At 38.1% G+C, this 22,838-nt stretch overlaps 1 protein-coding gene across 1 annotated transcript; it reads right to left on the reverse strand.

Moving 5' to 3' along the window:
• Positions 1-13,891: 13,891 nt before the first annotated feature.
• Positions 13,892-16,508, reverse strand: vgll3 (vestigial-like family member 3). The gene is made up of 4 exons (XM_077728246.1): positions 16,116-16,508; positions 14,928-15,270; positions 14,302-14,856; positions 13,892-14,217 (listed from the first exon to the last, which is right to left on the reverse strand). Exons 1-4 carry the CDS (start codon positions 16,236-16,238, stop codon positions 14,177-14,179), a joined length of 1,062 nt encoding a protein of 353 aa, XP_077584372.1. The 5' UTR covers positions 16,239-16,508; the 3' UTR covers positions 13,892-14,176.
• Between the last annotated feature and the right edge of the window lie 6,330 nt (positions 16,509-22,838).

The raw sequence follows: 22,838 nt of genomic DNA on the forward strand, positions 1-22,838 counted from the left end.
TTGTACATAATGTATACTACCACAAAATAAAATAAAAATGTAGTAAAAGGCTTGATATTTGACTATTACTTTATTCCATGTTTTCATCAATTTTTTTTCTTAACAATTAAAATGAGACCAATTTCGACTTAATCAGAAGAGTGCATTTTCACAAGCTCCCAACATAATTAAGCATTTGTGTGGTTATTGGATGAGTTTGCATTTACTATTTCTTTTATCAGATCTTAATATTAACTTTGAGGTAAAACCATTATAACCAGTTGGCATCGTGTAACATGTCAAGGCATTAATGGTCATTATATTGTCAGCCGAGTCAGAACACTGCCAGGGTTGATTAATCACTCAGAGATACTGAATAGAGGACACTTTCAAGTTGACTTTTAATTATAGGTCATTAAGTTTGACACATTAACCACGTAATTCAATTTTAATTTAAATGTTATGACTGCAGGCAGGTTGACAATATTCAACCATATTTTGGTGCAGATATGACTTGACATGCACAATTCTGTGTTGATCCAACATAGTGTAGCAGCCTCGGCCCGTGAAATGGTGGCTGGAACAAAACATTTTACCTGCAGCGTGAGCCTACAAGCATCTGTGAGCGTGTTTTGAAATGATAATTAGATATTGTTTTAAAGAATATAAAAGTCTATGAATAAAATGAGTGCTATTCGTTAGAATAAATAGTTTTTCTATGACTTCTTGTCTAGCTTGATGTTGTTGTAAGCCAGCAAGGAGTATGACTGTGGAGACCAAATGAACTTTCATTGGCTCAGCTTTGTAGTGGAGGCAAAGTGTCAAAAGCTCTGGCGGGGTATGAGGAGCGTGATGGGTTTCCTTGGAAGCTAGTCTGTTTGAAATAAAAGGCCATTGACACTTCCTATATGCTCTTTACGAGTCCCAAAGTGGACAATGAGGCCAAATTTTATACTGGGGCCTTTCAAGTGGCTAACACGGAAAATACAAGAAAGAGAGGTATGGGATGTGCCTGTGCGCAAGATGATGAGAACAGACATTCTATATTTTAAGAGGGCAAGATGTTTTGATGCTGAGTGGAGTAGGTCAAGCCTTGGTTAATACCATCTGATAGTTTTGGCACCCAAAAAGGAAGTCATCTGTTGGATGAAACATTTTTTGGAGGTGAACGCTAGGACAGCACCAATTTATTTGATTGATTGTTATAATAAAACAATTATCAAATTAATGAGACACGAAATGTGTTTAAAAAATACAAAATTAAATTAAAAAGGAAGCTGAACATCAGCTATTTAAACAGTTTTACATGTGAAGTATTGTTCTATCTTTTTTAAAATAAGACTAGTCACAATATTGTGATATATTTCAAGGAGGGATAATTTGATTATTTTAAATTAGGTGTACCATTTTTAGATGTTGACACTAATACTACATTGCCTCTGGTAATACAATATTTGTTCTGTATTTATGTTTTATCAGAGTACTGTACTGAAATTGAATGATTATTTTAAAAATGAGTTATTTCTAGGCTTTCAAACTAAAGAAAATTATTTGTAGTATTTTCATAGTATGGTACATTCGGAGAGCATCCAATCACATGTGGTTATTGCATTACTTCAGCAGCACACACACACACATACACACACACCCTGTGGCTGGTGGAAATAATATAGTTATATTTTGTGGTCTGCCGCGTCAAACTGCTGATTGTCTTGACTTTATGGTTCAGCCCAAGTGGAACCACTAATGCTTCTCCCCCAACAAGCAAATAACATTTTAATGAGCACCACTAGCCAGACTTGTGGACTGGGAGCTCTTGAGGGCAATTTAGAGAATATTTGGACGACAGAAAAAACCCAAACATAAATCACTATCAGTGAATGCAATTGTGTTCGTGACTCATAGCAGAGTAGTTTGGCAGCTACATATATGTTGGGGAACATCTAGCAGACATTGGAAAGTGAAGGATATTGTCGTTGACAGTTTCCAGAGAAGGCACAATGACGAGCGTCTTTATGTACTCTGACGTATTCATCACTGCAGATGGCAAATGTATATTTACAACCTTTCACCTCATGGAAATGAAACAACCAAGTGTCACTGACCTTAAACTGCAAAACTATACACTATCTGTGGTAAACAAAGCTTTTTTAGGTCAGTAAAATAGCCTTAAATGCACTAATTTCTGTATATGAACAAGAGAATAGACTGTTTTTCCACAACAACTCCATAAGATCACCTTCTCTTCAGATTGCCATATGAAGAAACTAAAAGAAAATGTCAACTTTCAAACAGGAAAAATGTCAAAGACTGTCTATTTCGTGAAAAGAAATTTCAGGATAACAAGGATAGAAAACATTTCTTGCATAAAGGAAATTTGCACATAAATAGTCAAATGAGACATCAAGAAACATTGCCAAGATGTTGTTATTGAACTGACAATTATGAACTATAACCACAAGCCCTTGTTATTGTTCAATCAAAATATTTTAGGGCGAAAAACACTATTCCCCAGCATCTTTTTGGGGAGAAAGAACATGAAATGACACAAATGGTTCATTAAATCATATGGTGGCTAGTATAAAGACTACAATGAATGTTTACATTAGTTTTAGCATATTGCAAAAATGCATTGAATACTTTGATAGTGTAACTATAGTTTTGCATTGTGAGCTTACATTGGTATACCTCATTAGTAGAAAATCAAAAAAGTCCATTAACTAATGACTAAGAACCCAGAAGGAAAAGTGCAGATTCCACAAAAAGATCTAACCCATGTTTTGAGCCTGTATCCTATTATTTATTCTAAATCTTAAATCAAAACTACCTTGCCGAGGGATATTGCGTGCCTCTTTGCTTCCCTCGGTGAAAAGATCAGGGAAGAAAAGTTCACACGAATAAAGAAGTGGTGTCTCGCCTTAATTGGTCCCAGAACAAGGAAATTCAATTTTAGCTACATGCAAAAGGTTAGAAATACAACACTTGCACAATGAACACTCAATACACTTTGTGAAAGGTGTTGCTGGGCAGGATTTGTCTTGATTTTTATAGTATTGCTTTTTATTGGTTGAACACCAAGTGTAAGTCTTTCTTTCCATCTCTTGTCAACCTTTATGTAAGTAAAAGCTTAAAATTAGTAGGCTTTACAAGACCCATTGGGACCATGAAATTCAGAATCTGTGAGATCTTGGCCTCGCTGCCTTAGTAGTGGTACATTAGATTTCTGCAGTTTTAAGAAATGCAATCAAAGATCCCTGCTGTCCAAAATGTGTGTGAAGGAAAAGCAGTTTTTTTCTCTCAATTAATGTTAATCAACATCATTGAAATATTGAACTCTGCCAGTTGGAAGAAATACAAATATAAATAGAAAAAAAACCTGATTCTTATTTAAGCACAGAAAGAAAATCTATAAGTTACCAATCTGAAAGTCAGAGAGTGGGGGAAAATACTTTGGCCATTTCTAACTTTGAATACAGTAATAGGAACATTTGATGAGATGCAGATGCACAGAAATATTATGTTACAGCGACATCTTTTGGGCATAGAAAAAAATGCTTGTGGCAAAATCATGAATTAAAACGCTCCCACTTGTGGTAAACGTAGAACATAGTGAATTGTTATATATTCATCATCAGTTATGAAATATTAATATAGCATGTTGCCTTCATCCTTTTCATAAAAATGCCAAATGCACATCAATAAGTAATGTTCTCAGACATTAATTTTTATGATATATATTATGTTTATGTCTATATTCCTTATGCAGGCACTTTAAGATGACAATCTAAATCTCAATGTACTTGTATGATGACAATAAGGGCAATCATTGATTGAATTGAGTATAATATGTAACAATGTAGAATGGTGGCTTTGTTTTTTCTGTTATTTTCAAATAAAAATATTTGACTTACATGAGCTTCGGTGAAGGAGATGATCGCGGTACATTCATGTCTGATTTCCAATAATGGTGAGGTTCCCTGCAAAATCAAACATTTTTACTTAACTGGCGTTAAAAATGAATCAAACGTACTACCTATTTTCAAATGATCAAGACGTAGCATACCTGCAAAAAAACATAATGGATCCACAAAGTCTTTAAATGTAAACACTACATTTAACTAAATATTAATATATTTTAAAAAGTCCTTACCTCCTGGCCCACAAAAGGAAAAGAAAGAAAGAGGGAGTTGCAGGTAATCAGACGCACCTGTGGAGGAAAAACAAAAACTTCACAATAAAATACCTTACAATTTTATCAATGAACTAAACTGAACTGGTTTATTAAATCAGTGAGTAAAGAAATAAATATAACCATTGAGCAATCGAGGTTCTTTTTGTCGTGTTTTTTTATTTTTGTAATTCTAACTGTAAGCCATGAGGTGTCATTGTTTCCATAACATTCCCTCTTGGGACCAGTAGTAGTATTTGTTTATAGTATTCATTAGTGTTGGAGGTCTCCAGAATTCATTGAAAAGAGATCAAGATATAAAAAACGATTAAAAATATTGCTCTATTTTATATATATTTTTTACTTTGAAATCATTTACAGCAGTTGTGAATTTTACCAACACAAAAAGTGAATGTTTTTGTTGTTATTGTTGTCGTTTTTGTTGGTGTTGGTTCAACCATGTTGTTCATTTCCTATCTAACTATTCTTTGTGGTAGTATCAGTGACAATTCAAGATATACCCCAATATTAATACATAATATTCAGATGATGAGCAAGATCAAGATCTGGTCATCCATAGTCTCTGGAAAATCCTTGTCTGTAAATTGGTCAAGTTTGAACAAAGTCTAGAGGCAGGAGGCCATTTATCTTCTTGTACCTCCTGTTTAACCACGAATAAAACAAACCCATATGATCGGCCCCGGGTACTTGACAGAAAAAAAGTAATCAAGTCCTATCATTGAATTAACAGCATACTGTTATGTTCCAATGCTGAGGCAATTATCCTCTCCTGATGACAGAAAAAAAACACGTACACAACCGCTTTTACACGCAAGTAACACACACAATTACAGCGACGATGTTAAGGATGCTGAGAAAATGATTGCTTTTCCATTGGATGACTGTCTGTCTGGCACAGAGCTGCAGTATGTATGCTAATACAGTTTTAAGGGCTTCAGAGGGGCCCCCGAGCAATTATGCCGGCTCTGAAGACTGAAAAGGATACAAAAACCTTTTTATGAGCATTTCGATATTAAGGACTATTATGTTGCACATCCTGGGGGGGGTATACAAGACAGGAAAGAGCCCGCCCATAGATAATAAATGTATACATAAATAAATACTTTTATTGAATAAACAGATTAATGGAAATGAATACAATTCTAAAAACAAAAGATAGATATAATGTATTAATCTGCTCTAAACGACTAGTTATGCCATGTAGTCAGTCAAGTAAATTTGCTGATTTGGCTCCTGCTTTCTTTTAAGCATAGAAGAACGCACATATCAACACCCCCGTTGGCCTTGTGAGACGCTCCCAATTCTCGCAAGACAATAAAGGACAAGGATCATGTGATACAAGAGCGAGACATGACGAAGGACGGAGGAGATGGCAGTAGAGACTAGCATATCAGAGGAGACCTTCCTGCGTGACCCTGGCAATGCTGTAATTCCTGCAGGATTGTGTCATGTGGGATGTTTCTGGGTCGTCCGTCTCTGGGCCCGGCGGCCCTTTTTTGGGAATGTCATGTTTTAACAACTCCAGTGCCTTTCTCATTCCCGCTTCTGAGGGACTGTCTGGAAGTAATGGTATGTGTGTAAGGCAGCAGGCCAAATGGTTGTATTAGGGAATAAACCCCCTCTGTCCCGCCCTATATGTAATGCTCATGCATGAAGGAACACATTTCTACACAAATGTTAATACAGTAACCTAGTCTCATGCTTTTTAGCTGGATAAAAGGGAGTACTTTTTTGTCTAAAAGCGTTGGAGTACTTATTAAATGATTACCTGAGAGAATGGTTAATTCAAAAAAGGGAAGATCCATTTTATGTACCATGAATGTTCATATTAGTGTATTTTTTGCCAAAGTTTGAAGAAGGATGTGTCAGAGCGGGATGAAATAATGCACAACATAGGAGAACATTAATAAAACTACCTTCCCATATCATCGAAACAAGAATAGGGTATTTAAAGTACAAATGGAAATATATATATGGATAAGTAGAAAATATTCCAAAATATTCAGAGTGATGCTTTTGTTATGACCAAAAAGAGAGGTCTGACATATGGATTTGGTCTGATTTTGATAAATGTGCTTTCTTTGAAAGTCCTAAGTTTTGGGAATTTCAAAATCTCTCCTTACTTTGCTTAAAATATATCTGAAAGCACTTTGGGTGGAACTATTTTCACAAACAAGAGTGAACACAAATAGTAGACCCCTTTTCACCACTACTATAATCCCCCTTTCTTCATTAAAATGAGCAAAATTAGTTCTTGGTTTGGAAGAACCTCACTGTTTACTTCCTGAAATATTATTACGACAGCACTTCCAAATTTGGTCATTCTGGCAAGCAGGGTCCCACCTTCTCTCAGACTAGGCATGCGCTGCTCTAAAAACAGAAGGAAACGAGTAAGAGTGGAGATCCGAGCACAGAAAATAACATTTTACACCAAATAAATTACTTAGTTATCGCAAAAAAACAAATCGAGCAGCATAAAAGTCAGCTACTAGTTACAAATAACCCTGAAAAAGGATAAGCGGTGTATAGATGGACAGAATTAGACCTTAAAGAAACACAATGATTTAACGGAAGACCAAAAGAAAGAATGAGTCATTACAGTTTTCAAACTGCAATTTAAAAATTATATTTCCTTGGTTCATTTTCTTGTTTTCCTGAATCACAGCTGCTCCATGGTTTGAGAGTTCAGTGCGTCCTTATAAAAAAAGGCTATTACTGGCATTCATCCTGAACTTGAAATTGGTATAGCCATTAATGCTTGAAGAGCCCTTCCCATGTTATATTCCAAGGTTTTTTAAGTAATGATCCAAGTTACATTTTGGCCAAATCAAATAATCCACATGGGGTAGACTTATATAATCATAAGGTATGCAATTTTGAAGGACAAAGCAGGTTTTCCAACCCCTCCGTTTTCAACATGAATTTATGAAATCCTAGAATCCAAAGAGCCGAAACCCGTTGGCATTGATTTTTGATTACACACTCGCACGCATGCATTCAGTTTTTGGTTCTGGAAATCTAGCCAGTTCTAGCAATCACCTTATCTCAGCATTTTGACCACAAGGCCACACTATAAATAATATCAATAAACCAGAAAGTTGGTTCTTCGACCTCTCAAGGTTAAGTTTTAGCATGATAATGATGGTTCGAAGCCTCTAAGAATTTCAGGCTAGTTTGCCAAGTTCTGAACAAATTGCAAGATGTCAGTGAATACTCTGAATGGTCTTTGACAGGTAAGAGATTTGTTCAGCATGCACATCAAGACAGGACAAACACCTCATACCAACTGTCGAAGACAAAAGTGTGGCAGCGCTTGGCTTTGCTTTCCTTTTTTTTTCTTTGCGGCCACACGACCCAAATACGTTGCCATGATGCACTGACCCTTTATCTCCTTCGTGTAATATATTCTAGAGTCAAAACTTGGTTGAGTGGTGGTGTGCAATGAACCGAAGCACTCTAACAAGTCAACAACAAATGGTTGGCAAGTTTAAACATGTTGCTGGCCACAACTTGAACCCAATTGAAAGTTTTGGCATAACTTTCAACGAATGATGCTTAAACATCTGCAAAACTCAATGAAGTAACTCAAAGACACAATAAGGGGGGGGGGGGGGGGTTACATATTCGAGTGGTTTTGGAGGATATTTTCTGCCGTGGAGAAAGATAATATCAATAAATTAGCTAATATAAAACACTGGTTGATTGGCTACCAACTTGTAACATGACATACAGAAGACCACAGATAATGTATTTATTTCAAAATGCTAAAATCAACACAATGAACAGCGATGCAATTCAAGGTTTTACGCATGTACCAAATGACCAAGGCAAATCATTGATTAGGATCATTTTTCGAGTGCAGCAGCCTCCTTTTGAGTTTGGGCACAGTATGTCATTCAACAAAGGCCCGATTCTCCAACAGAGCTCATTTGCATCGTTCTTAGCCCGAACTGCACTGCCCCACAAATCATTTCCCTCACTTCCACACGCAGTCAAACATATACACACGCACGCATATTGAAGGGTGTGCGTAGGCAGATGGAAAAGAGAGGAATCCCTGATAAACCAGCAGCCCGGCGGAGGGCATAGAGAGAGGAATGACAGCTATGCCGGGCATTCACAACACTGTGTGGTATTACCAAACAAAGCCTTCTCTTCAACCACTTGTCAAAGACACTATTGTAGCACGACGGCTGAACCTCTGCATCACACACACACACACACACACACACACACACACACACACACACACACACACACACATTCCTCACAGCGCTCAAACACACGCGCACACTTGTGCTTATGTACCATTATTTTAAATTGTATTAATAAGTCAGGTTACATAAGCCCATCAATGTCTGTAATGCAATTTAAGCCACATAAACTAATATGAAAAACTGTGTTCTTGTATGAGAAATAAATAAAAATAAAATATGTAACAGATAAGAAGATTGGTAGGCTGATCAATAATTCAAAATAGTGCCAAGGTATGAAAGTATTTGTGCATGGTCGTTAGTCTCATTATGGGATTGGCCGGCAACCAATTATAAGTGTGCCCTGCCTACTGCTTGTTGTTGACCAGGATAGGCTCCGGCACCCCTGTGAGCCTCGTGAGGGTAAGTGTTATAGTTACAATAGCAGTAAACACCAATAATTCTATTATATTCTTGAACTACAGTGCTTAATTAAACAGTTGTGAATACAAAAAGCACACACCAGTTACATAAATAGCAGTGTACAGAATTCAAGTATTTAGGAAAGTATGTCACCTTACTCAAGAGCTGCATATTTGACCCTGAATGTCATTGTTCCATTCCACTGTGGAATATAGGCTTGTTATATACTGTACTTTCAGTTTTATTGGAAAACAATATGTCCTGACCGCAAAAAGCCACCGGATGAAATATAGACAACGGACTAGACTAAGCAACATTAGTGACCTGACAATTTTAGATCTGGATAAATCATCACAATTAAAAATATCAAGCATCTAGTGTGAATGAAGCCAGTATGGAGTCAAATGAGAAAATGCGAAAAGCAAGCTCTGAACAGACAGGAAGTCTGAACAAAATGACAGTGCCCTCACTTATGCAAGTTTATAGACACAGGAGGGAGTGATGGTGAGAGTGTTTCAGGCTTGTTCCTATAGGAGAGAAGGAAGTTGTCTGTATGTGACGGAGCGACAGCAAGTATGTTCATTTCTTCCTGTTGCTCTGACGTGCTCCTGCCTGCTCCTGCCACCTTCTCTCTCTCCACAAAAGACTCATGGGAAGGTAGACGTGACAGGAGGGCGGGGCTCCCATATGTCTTGTGTCTGATTTGCCCATTGCTCCCGCAAGCACCTGTCAATCACTGTCAAGGCGGGATCAGAGTTGAACTGGAATTTACGCCACTGGATGCCATAAAAAATGGATTTATATTTAATTTTCAGATTTTAACTCTTTGTGCTACAAAAAAGTCAATGTTAACCTTTCCATATATTTTTTTGACAATTTTGATGGGTTTTTTTCATTGCATTAGTTGCTAAACTACATCAATTAGTTTAACTCTTACTGAAGCCGTGTGGCTCAATGGTCCAATATTTGTGGATGTGGATTTGATTAATCGGAGTTGGTGACCATGGATAAGTAACCTTAAGCCAAATTGCTCCTGTAGATAAATGAGGAGAAAGTGCATTGAGCAGCTTAAACACGAAACGCGCTTAAAAAGTGTAAGTCCCGATGCCCCTAGTTTAATTGTAAGTATATGGGCCTCCAAAGACAGCATTCACATTTGGGGCTGGATTTCCTGTCAGACTTGAGGAGGGTTTCACCACATGGGGGTCACCAGTACATAGGAAGTTTCCAACTTGGCGTCCCCAGGTTACAGTGACAGAACCAGCTGAGTTGCTTTCCCTGGACAAGATGTCCTGCCGGGCAAGGAGCTCCCTGACCACGTGGTGCCTAGTTTCACTAGTGGGGAAAGCTATTGACAGTAGGGGCCCACTACAATAACAATGAGAAGACAGTAGAAGTCTGGCATGGGTGCAAGGAATTACCTGCCAATTAGGCAAAGTTAATGGAAAGAATGATGGATGTCAACCTGTCAAAACCCAGGGAGGTTGGGAGATCATCCGGATAAGCTTCATGTTATCCCTCAGATTACACTCTGTGCTGACGCGCACTCGTGCACACGAATACTGAGATACGGGGATGTTCTAAAAACTAACATCTCGGTACGGAGTAAGGAAAATCATTGCATCTCACACAAGGCATATTCCTTGGTTTAAAAAAAATACATTGCATTCTTTATTTCAATTTTTGTAAACGAACTGCACTGTCAAACCACACAAGGCACTAGATGCATATTTTTTGTCAATCCTATTCTCCGCCTTCTTTTTTTTCTTCCTCATGAGAATTGAACTGAATTTGTTTTGTGGGCACACATGCATCCTGCTGACTTGATTTGAGTGTTTAACTCAGGAAACCATCCATTAGTGGCTTTTAATCCTTAGAGAAAACATTATCTCAGTGACAGTTCCAAAGTGTAAACAAAACAAAAGCAAACATCTGAGTCAATGGTCCCGGAATGTCTCTGCGGCTCTGGTATGTGTGGTATGGTCACTACAGGCAGTATTGGGTGCAGCAGGTCTAGTTACATTGGCTCTGACTGAATGATTGGCGCGCAGGTGGTAGGGGGAAACCATTCCTTCGTGTTGTGTTTGTGTGTGTGTGTGTGTGTTTGTGTGAGGATTTTTTAAAATGGTGTTATTATTTCATTGTTGTTCATTGTAATACTACTCAAGCAGTTGCAAGTTTATTTTTGGAAATCAATTCAAACTGTCAAATTAACATTAGAATTATAGGAAGTCACTACAAACTGACTGAACAATATACTTGTTTAAAGTATGAATACATTTAATAATATATCATTACAATGACTACTTTGTTGGTTTTCCATAAAGCAAAACCTTGCTAGATTGTTAAAAAATCTAATATTGAAAATGGGAAATAATTTATTTGTCTTGAGTATTATTGTTAGTGTAATATTCAAGCATTTAATAGAACTACAGCAAAATATGAATGCATTTAATCATCCAAAAATAAACACACTTATTAAACCATTATGTTTACATCCAGAACATATCCTTTACTGTCAGGAAACTACCTGGTTCTTCTCGGTAGCCATTCCAAACTGTTGCTTTTACTAATTGTCTACATGACAGGACCATGACAGATCTGTATTCGATGCACTTTAGTCAAAAATCAAATGAGTGAGACGAATGACAGGTTAAAGTGTGACTACAACATGATCATGACACACTTTAGAGTAGACAGTCACAATGGAATTTTCTATCAAAGACAGACACAGGTTGTAGTTACTAAGTTTGAAGGGGGAGTAAAAAATCATACAAAAATGAAATAATCCAATGGCAATAACGTATTCAATACAAAAAAAGTCTCCCGAATGGTTAAAATATATTCCTTAGTACTAGTACTATCTGTCAGAACACCTGTCAAATGATTACATAAGCTTGCCAATGGCACAAATACCATCAGAATTGTTACTTTTATCATGAACTGTTCCATAGAGACAATCACGTTTTATAACAATATATCTGGCTTGCGCTGCATCTTGGAAAATGTCACATTACTTCCTGTTATGGATTTTTCGGCCTGTGTGATATGCAAGTGAGCTTCCCACAACTGTTAGAGTTCGCCTGAAATAGCCATTTTGGCTTCTTAAACGTCATGGGCTGGATTCTTGCTTGTCTAAACAGAGGACAGGCCTTGCTTCGAGCAGCCGGCCAGTGGAGACTGAGCAGGGGGGAAACAGGTGTTGGTTGCTAAATGTGCTTTGAGTGAACAGAGGAATGACAGCTATGTACTGGCCTCTGCGGTTACTGGAACATTACCCAGAGTGGAGCTGACAGCAATAACCTACTGAATGGAATGGAGTGCTTCTCCCCCCCGATTGGAAGAGGATTGGTGGTTTGCAAATGCACAATGCATGCAAGGACGTAGATCTAGTTCTTTTTATAAAAACAGAATGTGAACTTGCAAACTATTATTTACAAAAGCGACTCTAGGTTTAAACGGCGGTCTCGGATGTCTAATTTATTCTCTTTGATTTAACAAAACAATTTTGATTGAGTACAAATACTTCATCAACAGTACTTCACTTTGTGTTTTCTTCATTTTCTTCTTTGATAACAATTATTATTTTTATTCTGGAAAAAAATACACCAGCTGAGTGTTCTAATCAGAAAATTAAACTTTTTTTGTTCAAGTTACAGAGGCAATATATTGGGTTCCAATTTTCAACTGATATTGCCTTTGTATGTGCGTCCTATTGTTTACTCAAATATGTTAGAAATTGGCAGGAATCACAGTAAACTCAGTCCGAAGTCAATACGAGTTGAAATAGGGCTCAGAAAATAGAAAATACAGTCAAATTACTTTTTTCAATTCCCCAAAGCCATTGCAATTATGTGGTAAAAATTGAAGGCAATTTTGAACTGGAAAATAGCAGATGAAGTAAAGACCCAGATGGGCTCTTCTGTACTTTTCTATCATGAACCTATTGTTGTCTATGGATAAACACATTTTATACTGTTACTGCTCTGGTATCTTTTTAAAATGTCTTTAGTTTTTGAGGACAAATCATGTTTTTGGGGAACATGACGAGAACCCTGATTTTTTTTAAACTGATTTGGATAAATAAAACCCTGATGACCACCAGAAGGCACTTTTAAGAATCCATAATTGATTTTTTGAGCAGTTCTTTTCTTCCTGCAATGAAAGTGCCTGGAGTTATCCTCCAAGATTGCCTGCAGGACAAATTCTCGACGTGCTAATGTTAATGAGTACATCTGCGAGAAGAAAGAAATCTCTGCTGCAAATTTTCATTATGTTTTGCCATATGTTGTTAAATTTCAGGAGTTCAGTCAAACTAATGTGTTGAACTAGAGTTATCTGGCAGAATTGCATGATGATTTGTTCTCAATCTGAATTGCTACTGGTTGTAAATTTTATTGCATACTAGAAGAAAAGAGGCTTGAATGTCAGCGAGCTGCTACTGTTGATCATACCAACTGTTTTGGCCACCTTAAGACGACAAAATGTTGCTGTCCAAGTTGGAGAAATACCTTGCCTGTGGTTTCTTTCAGCTCATATGTTTCCACATGGTAAAATGAACTCTTTGAATTGCAAACGCTGGAAAACTGAAACTACAGATGGAACAAACCAGCTCACTGATAGCATTGACTGTCCAAGTCTGCCGTGTCAACTCAACTTCCTGTCCAGACGGGGCAAAAGCATTCTTGCTCTTTGTCTTTGTGTGATTTGATGTGCATGTTTTTGTGAGGAGCAAACCTGTTATGGTATCTTATAATAACTATTTATGGAATGCAGCCTATTTCCTTTGGTACCGCTGACTTTTTCCAGCAACAATTCAGATGATTGTTAAAAGCTGCAAAAACTTACAATATGTTTTGATCTTGGAGCTGAATTTGCAAAGTTTTCATAAAAAAAAAAACAGATTGGAAGCAATCCAGTGTTGCAATTCCAATATTGTAAGAATACTGAGACTTCATGTGCAAATAGAGCTTCATAATTTATTACTTACAGTACAACATACAGTATCAAAATATAATCATACATCCCTTGAGACAAAGATTTAAAGCTTGCACCAAGGGACAAAGGTCCTCCAGCAAAAAAAAAAAAAAAAAAGACAAAACATGATTTTGGACATTAAGGCCTTTTATAGTGGTATTGACACAAACAGTTCTTGAAACAGAACCACTTAAACACACATTAAAAACCAAACAAATGAAAATAGCTTTTGCTAATGAAACATGAAGGACAAATGAAGTTCAACATTAATGAGCTGTACCCAAAACATAACTGTGAACTCCAAATCATTCATCAATCTCCATCCCAATATTGTAGTATAGTGCAGTCGTGGTTTTGCAGCTTCATGTCGATGGTGCGTCTTAGTGTAGGAAGAGTCCATCTTGCTTGTCAGCAGTTAGAACCAAACCGATGACTTTGCTTTTGTCTGATCGTGAGCTGCGAATAGAAAAAGCTATATTATTTCCAATTCACCTAATTGGAATATTTCATGCTTGAATGGATGCTTATGTCTCAACCAACCTGAATCATATAACTCCAGGGATCCATGAATTGGTGAAGGGGTCCATGGAATGGATGAAGCCATGATTGGGCTACTGCTGCTGGCTTCCATGTCAGTCTTCGTGGTCTCGCTGTGGGGGGAACTCCCTGCGCTGGCTGCTGATTGACTTTGGTTCCTCACACTGGGCAGCAGAAGAGGATTAAATCTTGACTCCAGTGGTGAGCCATGGCTTGGATATGAATGAAACATAGGCCGGTGGTGATGGGGATGTCGCGTGTGGATGTGGCCGTGGGGGTGAGGATGGTAGATATCGTGAACATTGGGGTAGCCACTTGTGCCTTGAGGATTTAGGCTGTAGGTCCAGCTGTCTGTAAGACTAGCCAGGGGTTGGAGGCTGGCTTGAGAGAGCACGTGGCCAGCCCAAAGACCTCCGTCGGCGTGGTTGAGAGAAATGGGACTCGGGGAGAATTCGGGGTGGACTGAAACCGAGACAGGAGGGAGGGAGGTCGCAGCATGGGATTGGTAGGAGCTGCTCCAAGTTGGACTGCTCTGACCCTCCGGGAGTGAGCCGCCATCTAGAGCAAAAACATGAATCAGCTTACTGTGATATAATTTTTAGAGAAACAGTTCCAATGTCTCTGTTTACCTTTCCATGATCCGGCAGCACTTGGGGCAACCGTCTGAGTCATCCGGATTGGTTTGGTCTCCCTGTTCAGTTCAGCCGACTGACTCAGGGCCCGAGAAAAGTGTTCGTCCACCACGTCACTGATGTCCCCTTGGAAGTAAGTGAACAATATGCATCGGGAGTTGAGGTACTCCGCACCTGCTGGTTGAGTTCCGTCTTTGGATTCCAAGTTATGCAATGATACACATCCAGATTCGATTCCAGGAGAAGGACGGAGACTTTGATCTCTGGATAATGTTCCTCGCTCTTCACCTTGTTGCTGGACCGAACAGTTGTGCATCTTACAGTGAACATTCAGCCTCCTCTGGGACAACAAAACCAAAACAGGATTTCTTTTTCTATTCATTTCCTCATTCATTGTCTTTTTTTTTAGATTCATTCAATTCTTTGGGATCTAAACGGTATAACTTTTACATGCCCAAATTGCTCACATTTTTTACAAACCAGCAACATTGGTCTGTACCCAACCCGTAAGTTTGTATGTCAGGTTATTTTTTTAGACAAAAATGCATCGCCACAATGCTTTGTGATAAATCAAAGGCTTAGTTATGCATACCAGGGCGTAAAGATTCATTTTCTTCCTTTGAAATTGTAATTGTTGTTGTTTGCTTTTGCCATAACATTTTCATTAATAAGAGTTGATATTTGTAGTGTTTTGAATTGGCAATTGAACATCATTTTTGAAGAGTACCATAGCAATAAAGTGAGTGATGAGTGGAGATCATAGGCCCATATTACGGCTAATACAAACTTTAACTCAGAAACACACTCCACATTGGCAACTCAACCGTATCTGGGTTTTTACGAGTCATTGTTTGCGTTCGATTTTCCGACTACAGTAATTGATATATATTGCTGGATCGTTTGTATTTTGGTGACAATATACAAAAAGCATCTATTTCAAAATGTATATCATTTGAATTTTAGTTCTTTTCTGAATCAGATATAGCTGTATAAACTGTGAAACCAACACCCCCCCCCCCACACCATTCAATTTATTTCACTGTACGCCTCTATTAAAATTTGCCACTGTTTTTCTCGATAGTGCCTATAGAAGTTCACTTTAGAAGTCCACAATTGATGAAGCACCATTGATGAAGTGTTCTTTGAATCCCAAAACATAAAACCATTAGAAGGAAAGTGCCTCACCTGTTGTTGTTGTTGTTGCTGCTGTTGCTGGTAGTGGTGGTTGTAGCATGTAGACTTATAGGCTTCTGCAGGGAGGAGGTGTGCTCCATAGCTTTGGTGGTACATCACATCCAGGCAGCTCATAGCGAGAAAGCGAGATTATGACTGGACTCAGCTGACAGGGGCTCGGAAGCTTCAGACTGCTTTTGTCCCCTTACTTTTCCGGGCCTCCATATATTGGCAAACACATACAATGTCCATGCCGCCCTGCTTGAATACTGACAATGTCCCTCCTGCCGTGCACCACCTGGGGCCCCGAAGGAGACCACAAACTTGTGACACTCGAGCCAAGTGAAAAACTCCTGTCAAGACTTCAGGCCTCTTCTGATTGGCTGTGTGCTGAGCATTTCTTCCTCTCCCACTCAATCGCTCTCTCATTTTAGGTTATGAGGCAGGCGTGGGAGAGGGTTGGAGCACATTGACGCACGCCCATTTGAGAAGGGTCTGGCAAAGACACACTTGCAGTATATGTACTAAATACATTCACCCTTGCTTTGCAGTGTAGTAATAGGCCCTTCCAGATTATGTTACACCAACACATTTGTGGCAGTGTAACACCCAGACATTGCGATTATTCCTAGTTATAGTATTTATCTTGTATACATTCCGATCATATTTTGCACCCCCCCTCTTTTTCTCATATTTGAATTTTACAAGAAAGACATAAAAACACATAAAGTGCAGGTGCGCCTTTAGATTTAACCCAAGTTTTGCATTAAACTAGAGTTGCATTAATAAATTAATATGAAAAATAAATATAGTAGATAGGAACATGTTTGTAATATTTGTGTATTTGCATGAAACTTCATTTAGCAATGACAAAATTAGAAATAAAACAGGGTGACCCTATAATTTAGGGCCTATAAAATGTAAATGGTTCACAGCAATGTGTGTTTTAGTGGTGTCATTAATGCCCGATTATTATACTGATCAGTCCACAGAGCCAGAAAAAGTAAAACAAGAGTATTAATATGCATCTGGGATTGTATGCAGGGAGAGAAGAAAGTGTATGAGGGCATCTTGTGGAGAAAGTGCTGATGGCAGGTCAGGGAGATATTATGATACTGTTCCTGTATGTTTTGGCAATGCTTAATGTTACAAAACAAAACAATAGACTTCAAAACACGGGCACACAAAACAATGAGTCAAATATGTACAATGGCCAAATTAAAAAAAAAAATTAAAGGGGTAGGGAAAGATTGAAAATAACTGCCAATTTTACACATAGCAGCAACACTGCCTCCTATTTACTATTCATTAATGACTGATTGTACCCAGTGAGACATAAATAAGACAACAGGGTGATTTATTATTATTCCCCGGTTTAGCCCAGCTTGCTGTCATTGTCGAGTTTCATACTAAGGTGCCAGGACTGATGACACCTGAGGGACTGAGACAAATGGTTAACCATTCCATTACTTTCAGCCATCTCTCTTTCACTTTGATCTCCAAAAGGGAAAGCAAATAATTCAGCCATTGTCTCCTGTTGTGATTCAACATCACAAAATTAGGCCATCACTTTGAAGACTAGATGAATACGTAGTTCATCTCACATGACTTGAATTTGCATCAATGATATATACTACCTTATATAGACATCCTATTTAACAAAAACTACAGAATCCACTTTTAATTAAGATTTGTTTTCATTCTATTTTTTTACGTTAAATAAGTAAATCCTATCATTTACTTGGTTGGGAATTGGGGCAGTAGAACACTTCAATAGCCTTTGGGGACACACACTTGTACATATATCGTACACACTTTAGCACAATTGAGAGTGTGTATTTTAGCACAGATACACATGAGTTCCTCAGTGTCAGATATCCAACCTCAGGGTTTTTCCGCCAAACATCTGGAGTCGTTCGTGCCTCCTCTCATCTCCGCCTTAATGAGGCTCCGTGATGATTTTTAGAGGATGCTTTGAAGGAAAGGAAACTGGGGGAAGAGAAGGAGAGAGAGAGAGAGAGGCAGAAATGACTGTGAAGTTTAGCAATTGTTTGCTTTTCCAATCCTATAAGCCCTAAAGGAAGAGAGTAAAAACCTCAAGTGCTTTGGATCGTTTGACATTTCATGATCGAGACACATTTCAGAGGCAAAGTCTTATAAGATGTTTGGAGTTTGTAGATGTCCTTGAAGCAGTGTTCCATAAGTGGGCTGCTAAAATGTCTGGCCAAAGTAAAGATATTTAAAAGGCAGTGTTTAGGAGTGGCATTAAAAAAAATAGAAGAAGATTCTGGATCATTAAAATGTTTAATTAAAATCTATCCTGCAGGTGCTGAGATGATGCTGATTGCAGTTGATGGAATTTCACATTAAGAAGAATGCAGAATCAGGATTATCCAGCTGTGTAGTTGCTATCATTCTTTCTCTTGAGAGACTCTATGGAAACACACCTGCCTGAGTGCTTTGTGACAGACTGATGATGATGATGATGATGATGATTACAGGAATACACGATGAAAAAAATATGCTATTCCAACATGTTCAAGAGCTTTACCCATCAGATGCTCCTCCTGTTACAAATATTTCACATTTTTTTGCTGCAAATTTAACTAGGATGAATATTTAAGTTATTCAGACAATTTGAATTCTGCTAAATCATAATATATGCTGTATGCATCCTTGGAAATACCTATTAGGATCCAATATATTATTAGTATTAATTCCAAGAGGTTTTAGAGACAATTCAACATAATGTACAACATTTCCAGCTAATTTGCAGTATAGTATAGTTGCACATTATACACCATAGTGTAGTACATAGTATGTCAAAATCAGTCAGAGACACAATCTAACACATTAAGGTTATTTGTAATTTGGAAGCATTTTAATGAGAAAAAGACAGTCATTTGGACGTTAATGAAGTTTCAAATGAAATACATCCCAGATCTTTTTTTACACAACAAAGAAACCTTCTTTCAAATTCACATTCACTCAGACTTGAACATTCCAGTTTAATTGTTCTTGTCATTAATGAAGATCTAAATGATAATTAGGGATTTGATTGCAAAGGCAAATAGAGGCACTTGTATGCGCAACGGCACACGCTCTTGTAACAAAGTGGCCAGATTAGATATAAGTATGTATTGGCTATTCCCGCAGAGTCTCAATGCCGACCTTGCTTGAAAAGCACATAATTACTTAGTCTATCCTCCAGTTTTACCACTCATTCTGCGCCTGTGAAGATAATGAAGCTGCCCTGGCTGCTGGCTTAAAGTTAATGAGATGATGTAGTCTCAAATGGGGGGTCATTTCGACGGTGGGGGATCCATCCAGTGATACAGAGGGTTCCATGTTTGAGGGTTAAATACTATTTTGACATGCATTAAACATTTAATCTAAAATTCCACAGCAAACTCATGGAAACAAAATACAATATACACATTTAGAGGGAATGTTGCTGTTTTCTGTCCTGAATATGCATGAAATTAAAGTATACAAATCTCAGGCTTCCAATTTCCACATGATAATTGTTGCATAAACAAATAGCTTGAAAAAAAATGTGTGGAGCTCATAATTACTTCTGAACTAATGGTCAAATAATATTCTGTAATTCCTGCACAATTTTAGCCAATCTAATGCATGTATTTCACATTGATTGTCATTTATAATAGCAAATTTCCTTTTTGTGGTTTTGATATCCTCATCAGCAGAATTTTCTTTTCTGAAAATGTGGCAGGAAAAAGAAAAAAAAAGTATAAATTTGTGTATGCATGTCTAAAAGTGTAATCAATAGTAACACAATGCAATCAATAGTATCTCCATTACAAAAGTATATTTTACTGAAATGGAAACATTTCAAAAGCAACTAATAGTAATATTGACTCAATTAATTTATATTACTAACCTATAATTCCATCTTTTACAAACATAACCTGACCTGAACATGAATATATTTGTTTTTTTGTGGTTATTAAGCATGTCCACCATTTAATGGAATACCTAAATTTCACATTTGACTAATGGCACCGACTATTTAATGTATTAGTCCCCTCCAACTACTTTTTAAACCTTCACCTTCATTTACAGAGTGAATAACTTGTCCTCTATTGCCCTTCCAGTCATAATGACTTTAATTCCCTCATGCTGACGGTGTGTCTGAGCTGGACTCCTGCTGGGACCACCAGTCTCCATCTTGCTTAGCTCCTGGATGAAGATGAGTGCACATGCTCATAGCCTTAGGAGAGATGGTTTAATGCATGTTGGCTCTATCAGATTGACCTCCTTGGGCAAAATGGACCTGTGGATGAAAGTCAGCGTCATTGGAGCTTCCATGTGTGAGATCCAAAATTGGTGCCAGCAGCATGTTCACGCAATAGCATATGACAATTTGACCTCACGCACAAAACCGTGCTAGATGCATGGCGCACGTCTACCTACACATGTTCTACACATGAAGTTCACCAGGCGGGGGTTGGAAGTGATGATGAGCAAGCACAGTAGGGGGGAATAATCTCTCATTACCCACAATTCCCTGATGCCACTTGATGCCAGCAAGCGTGACTGGAGTCTTCCCACGAGTGGAGGCTCTCCGTCGATTTATTGGTTCATCCTCGTCCTCCCTGTTGCCTTCACCATCTTCTTCACGCATCCTGCATCATTCCTCTCGGCCGCCCGCTGACATCCAGATGTCAGTCTAAGTTGCTTTCTAAGTCGCAATACGTGTTTCAATCAGCTCCCCCTGTGTTTCGCCATCAATTAGCCCTCCATTTTTATGTGACGTTTCATCGTGGCAGGCCGTATTTATTTGATTCCTGCCTTGTTCTACAGTATCGTACCTCTAATTGAGTACCATTGTTGAATCCATCCATCAGACAATGGCGTTGGGTTTCAAAGTCCCCAGCCTCCCATCAAACCCCCGTGTTGCTCTGCGTTTGCATACGGACATATTTCAGACTTGTTTCGCGCCAGCAACAAAGGAATACTCAAAGATATAAGACACATATGTTGTCGTATTATTATTTGGAATTTATGCCGGAGATAGCAAATGTATCTTCGTCCCATCGAGTGTTATGTACTTGAAATTCTATTACCTGACAATATAGAAACAAAAGAAGGAATATGTGGTATTTCAACCAGAGAAGCAGAGCATTGGGTGCACAGTACAAGGAGTGTGTAGGCACATAATGCACTTTTAATATTATATTGTTTTACTGTGATGTTATTTGAGTTAGTTACGTTCTGTAATCAGTACAAAACATGTTTGTGAAGTATCCATATTGTCACATAAACTAATATCTTTTTACATGGACAGTACAATCTGGAAGGATATTTTCCCTTTTTATTGCTTTTTGGTACAGAAAACACTATACAATGATTCTGGAAGGTTTTTTGTGGACCCCTAAGTTTCAGTTCCATAAGGCACCCATCAGTCTGGTCATTGGTTGTGGGTTCATCTGTACAGAGGAGGAAAAGAGTTGTTATGACCCTACATCAACTTGATAGACATCAAACGCAGGGATTCAGTTGGCTTGTTCAATAATACCTCAAAGTTGAATAGCTTTACGGCCGTGACTCCCGCGGATTGTTCAGAGTTCTCATTTCACACATGAAAGTCTCTCCACTGTGTGTGTGTGTGCGCCCCATATACTTTGCCCCTAGGCAAAATAATATATAGACTGTAGGTATTGTTGTTGGATGCGATTTAATAGAGGCAAATTGGAAATAAAAGTACTTCACCGATAAGAGATAATAAAATACAGATTAAACCCTTTTTGCACAGTGAACGCAAAGATTGGTGACGAATTTGGAATTTCAAGGATATTAAAATATACGGCCACCCCTAAAGATTATTATGTTTGCCATGTGACGCTTGTTGATGTCCAGTGTGAAAATGTCCATTACAGATCATTTTTAATTCTAATTAAAAAACAATAATTCAGTAAATTTTAATAAATGCATGCTTGACACTGTGCTACTTTTCACCAGCCAAGATGCCAACAAATGCAAGGGTTTATACCTGGAGGAGCCTTCAATGCTCAGGGCCAATTCATCACTGCTGAGACCAAGTGATGATAAGCCCATTTAGTGGGGGGTCCCTGTAGTGCTCCAATGATTAGTGGCAAACATCTTCTCTAATAACCTTAACAAGAACAACGCCTCAGGACGGCATGCTGCTGCGCACACACTTACTCGGAGATAGAAGAGCTGTGGGCTACCCATCCTCCTCCTCCACAAAGTCAACCCCTCCCTCTCACCCTAGACCCATAACTGGGCATCTCGTACCATTTCTGCCACCAGCAGAACTAACACACATAGATAATCACATGCACTAAATTGAGTTGGTTATGGTTCATGAGTCCCACCTCGCCACATAAAGTTGCCCTTAGCATCACTATGAAATAGGAGAATATGAATACACAATAGAGGGGAAGGGAAGCTCTCATCCCTTGGGATTATGAGATATGGAATGAAATTGAGGGAGAAGAGGATGTGATAACATGTGTTCAGTTGTTGTTGCTTCTACATTTCAACATAATCAATGTACTGGAACAATATAACAATTTTAGTATTATGGATGGCATTTGTTTTGAATGGAAAGCCATGATTTAGGTAAAAAAACAATAGAATGTTATTAGGGACTATCACCAGAGATGATTTCATTTGTAATTCCTTTTAATATTAGTATTTTTTCTGTAATTTTTGTAATTCTATGTAATAATTCATGATATATACAAAAAT

This window comes from Stigmatopora nigra, chromosome 11, assembly GCF_051989575.1.
Source record: "Stigmatopora nigra isolate UIUO_SnigA chromosome 11, RoL_Snig_1.1, whole genome shotgun sequence".
Classification (NCBI taxonomy): domain Eukaryota; kingdom Metazoa; phylum Chordata; class Actinopteri; order Syngnathiformes; family Syngnathidae; genus Stigmatopora; species Stigmatopora nigra.

Excerpts from the sequence above, each read along its gene's own strand:
- vgll3 (XM_077728246.1), bottom strand. The coding sequence starts at position 16,238 with ATGAGCTGCCTGGATGTGATGTACCACCAAAGCTATGGAGCACACCTC. Across the intron at positions 15,271-16,115 it reads AGCAACAACAACAACAACAG|AGGAGGCTGAATGTTCACTG; the intron begins GTGAGGCACTTT and ends TTGTTGTCCCAG. Across the intron at positions 14,218-14,301 it reads CCTGGAGTTATATGATTCAG|CTCACGATCAGACAAAAGCA; the intron begins GTTGGTTGAGAC and ends TTCTATTCGCAG.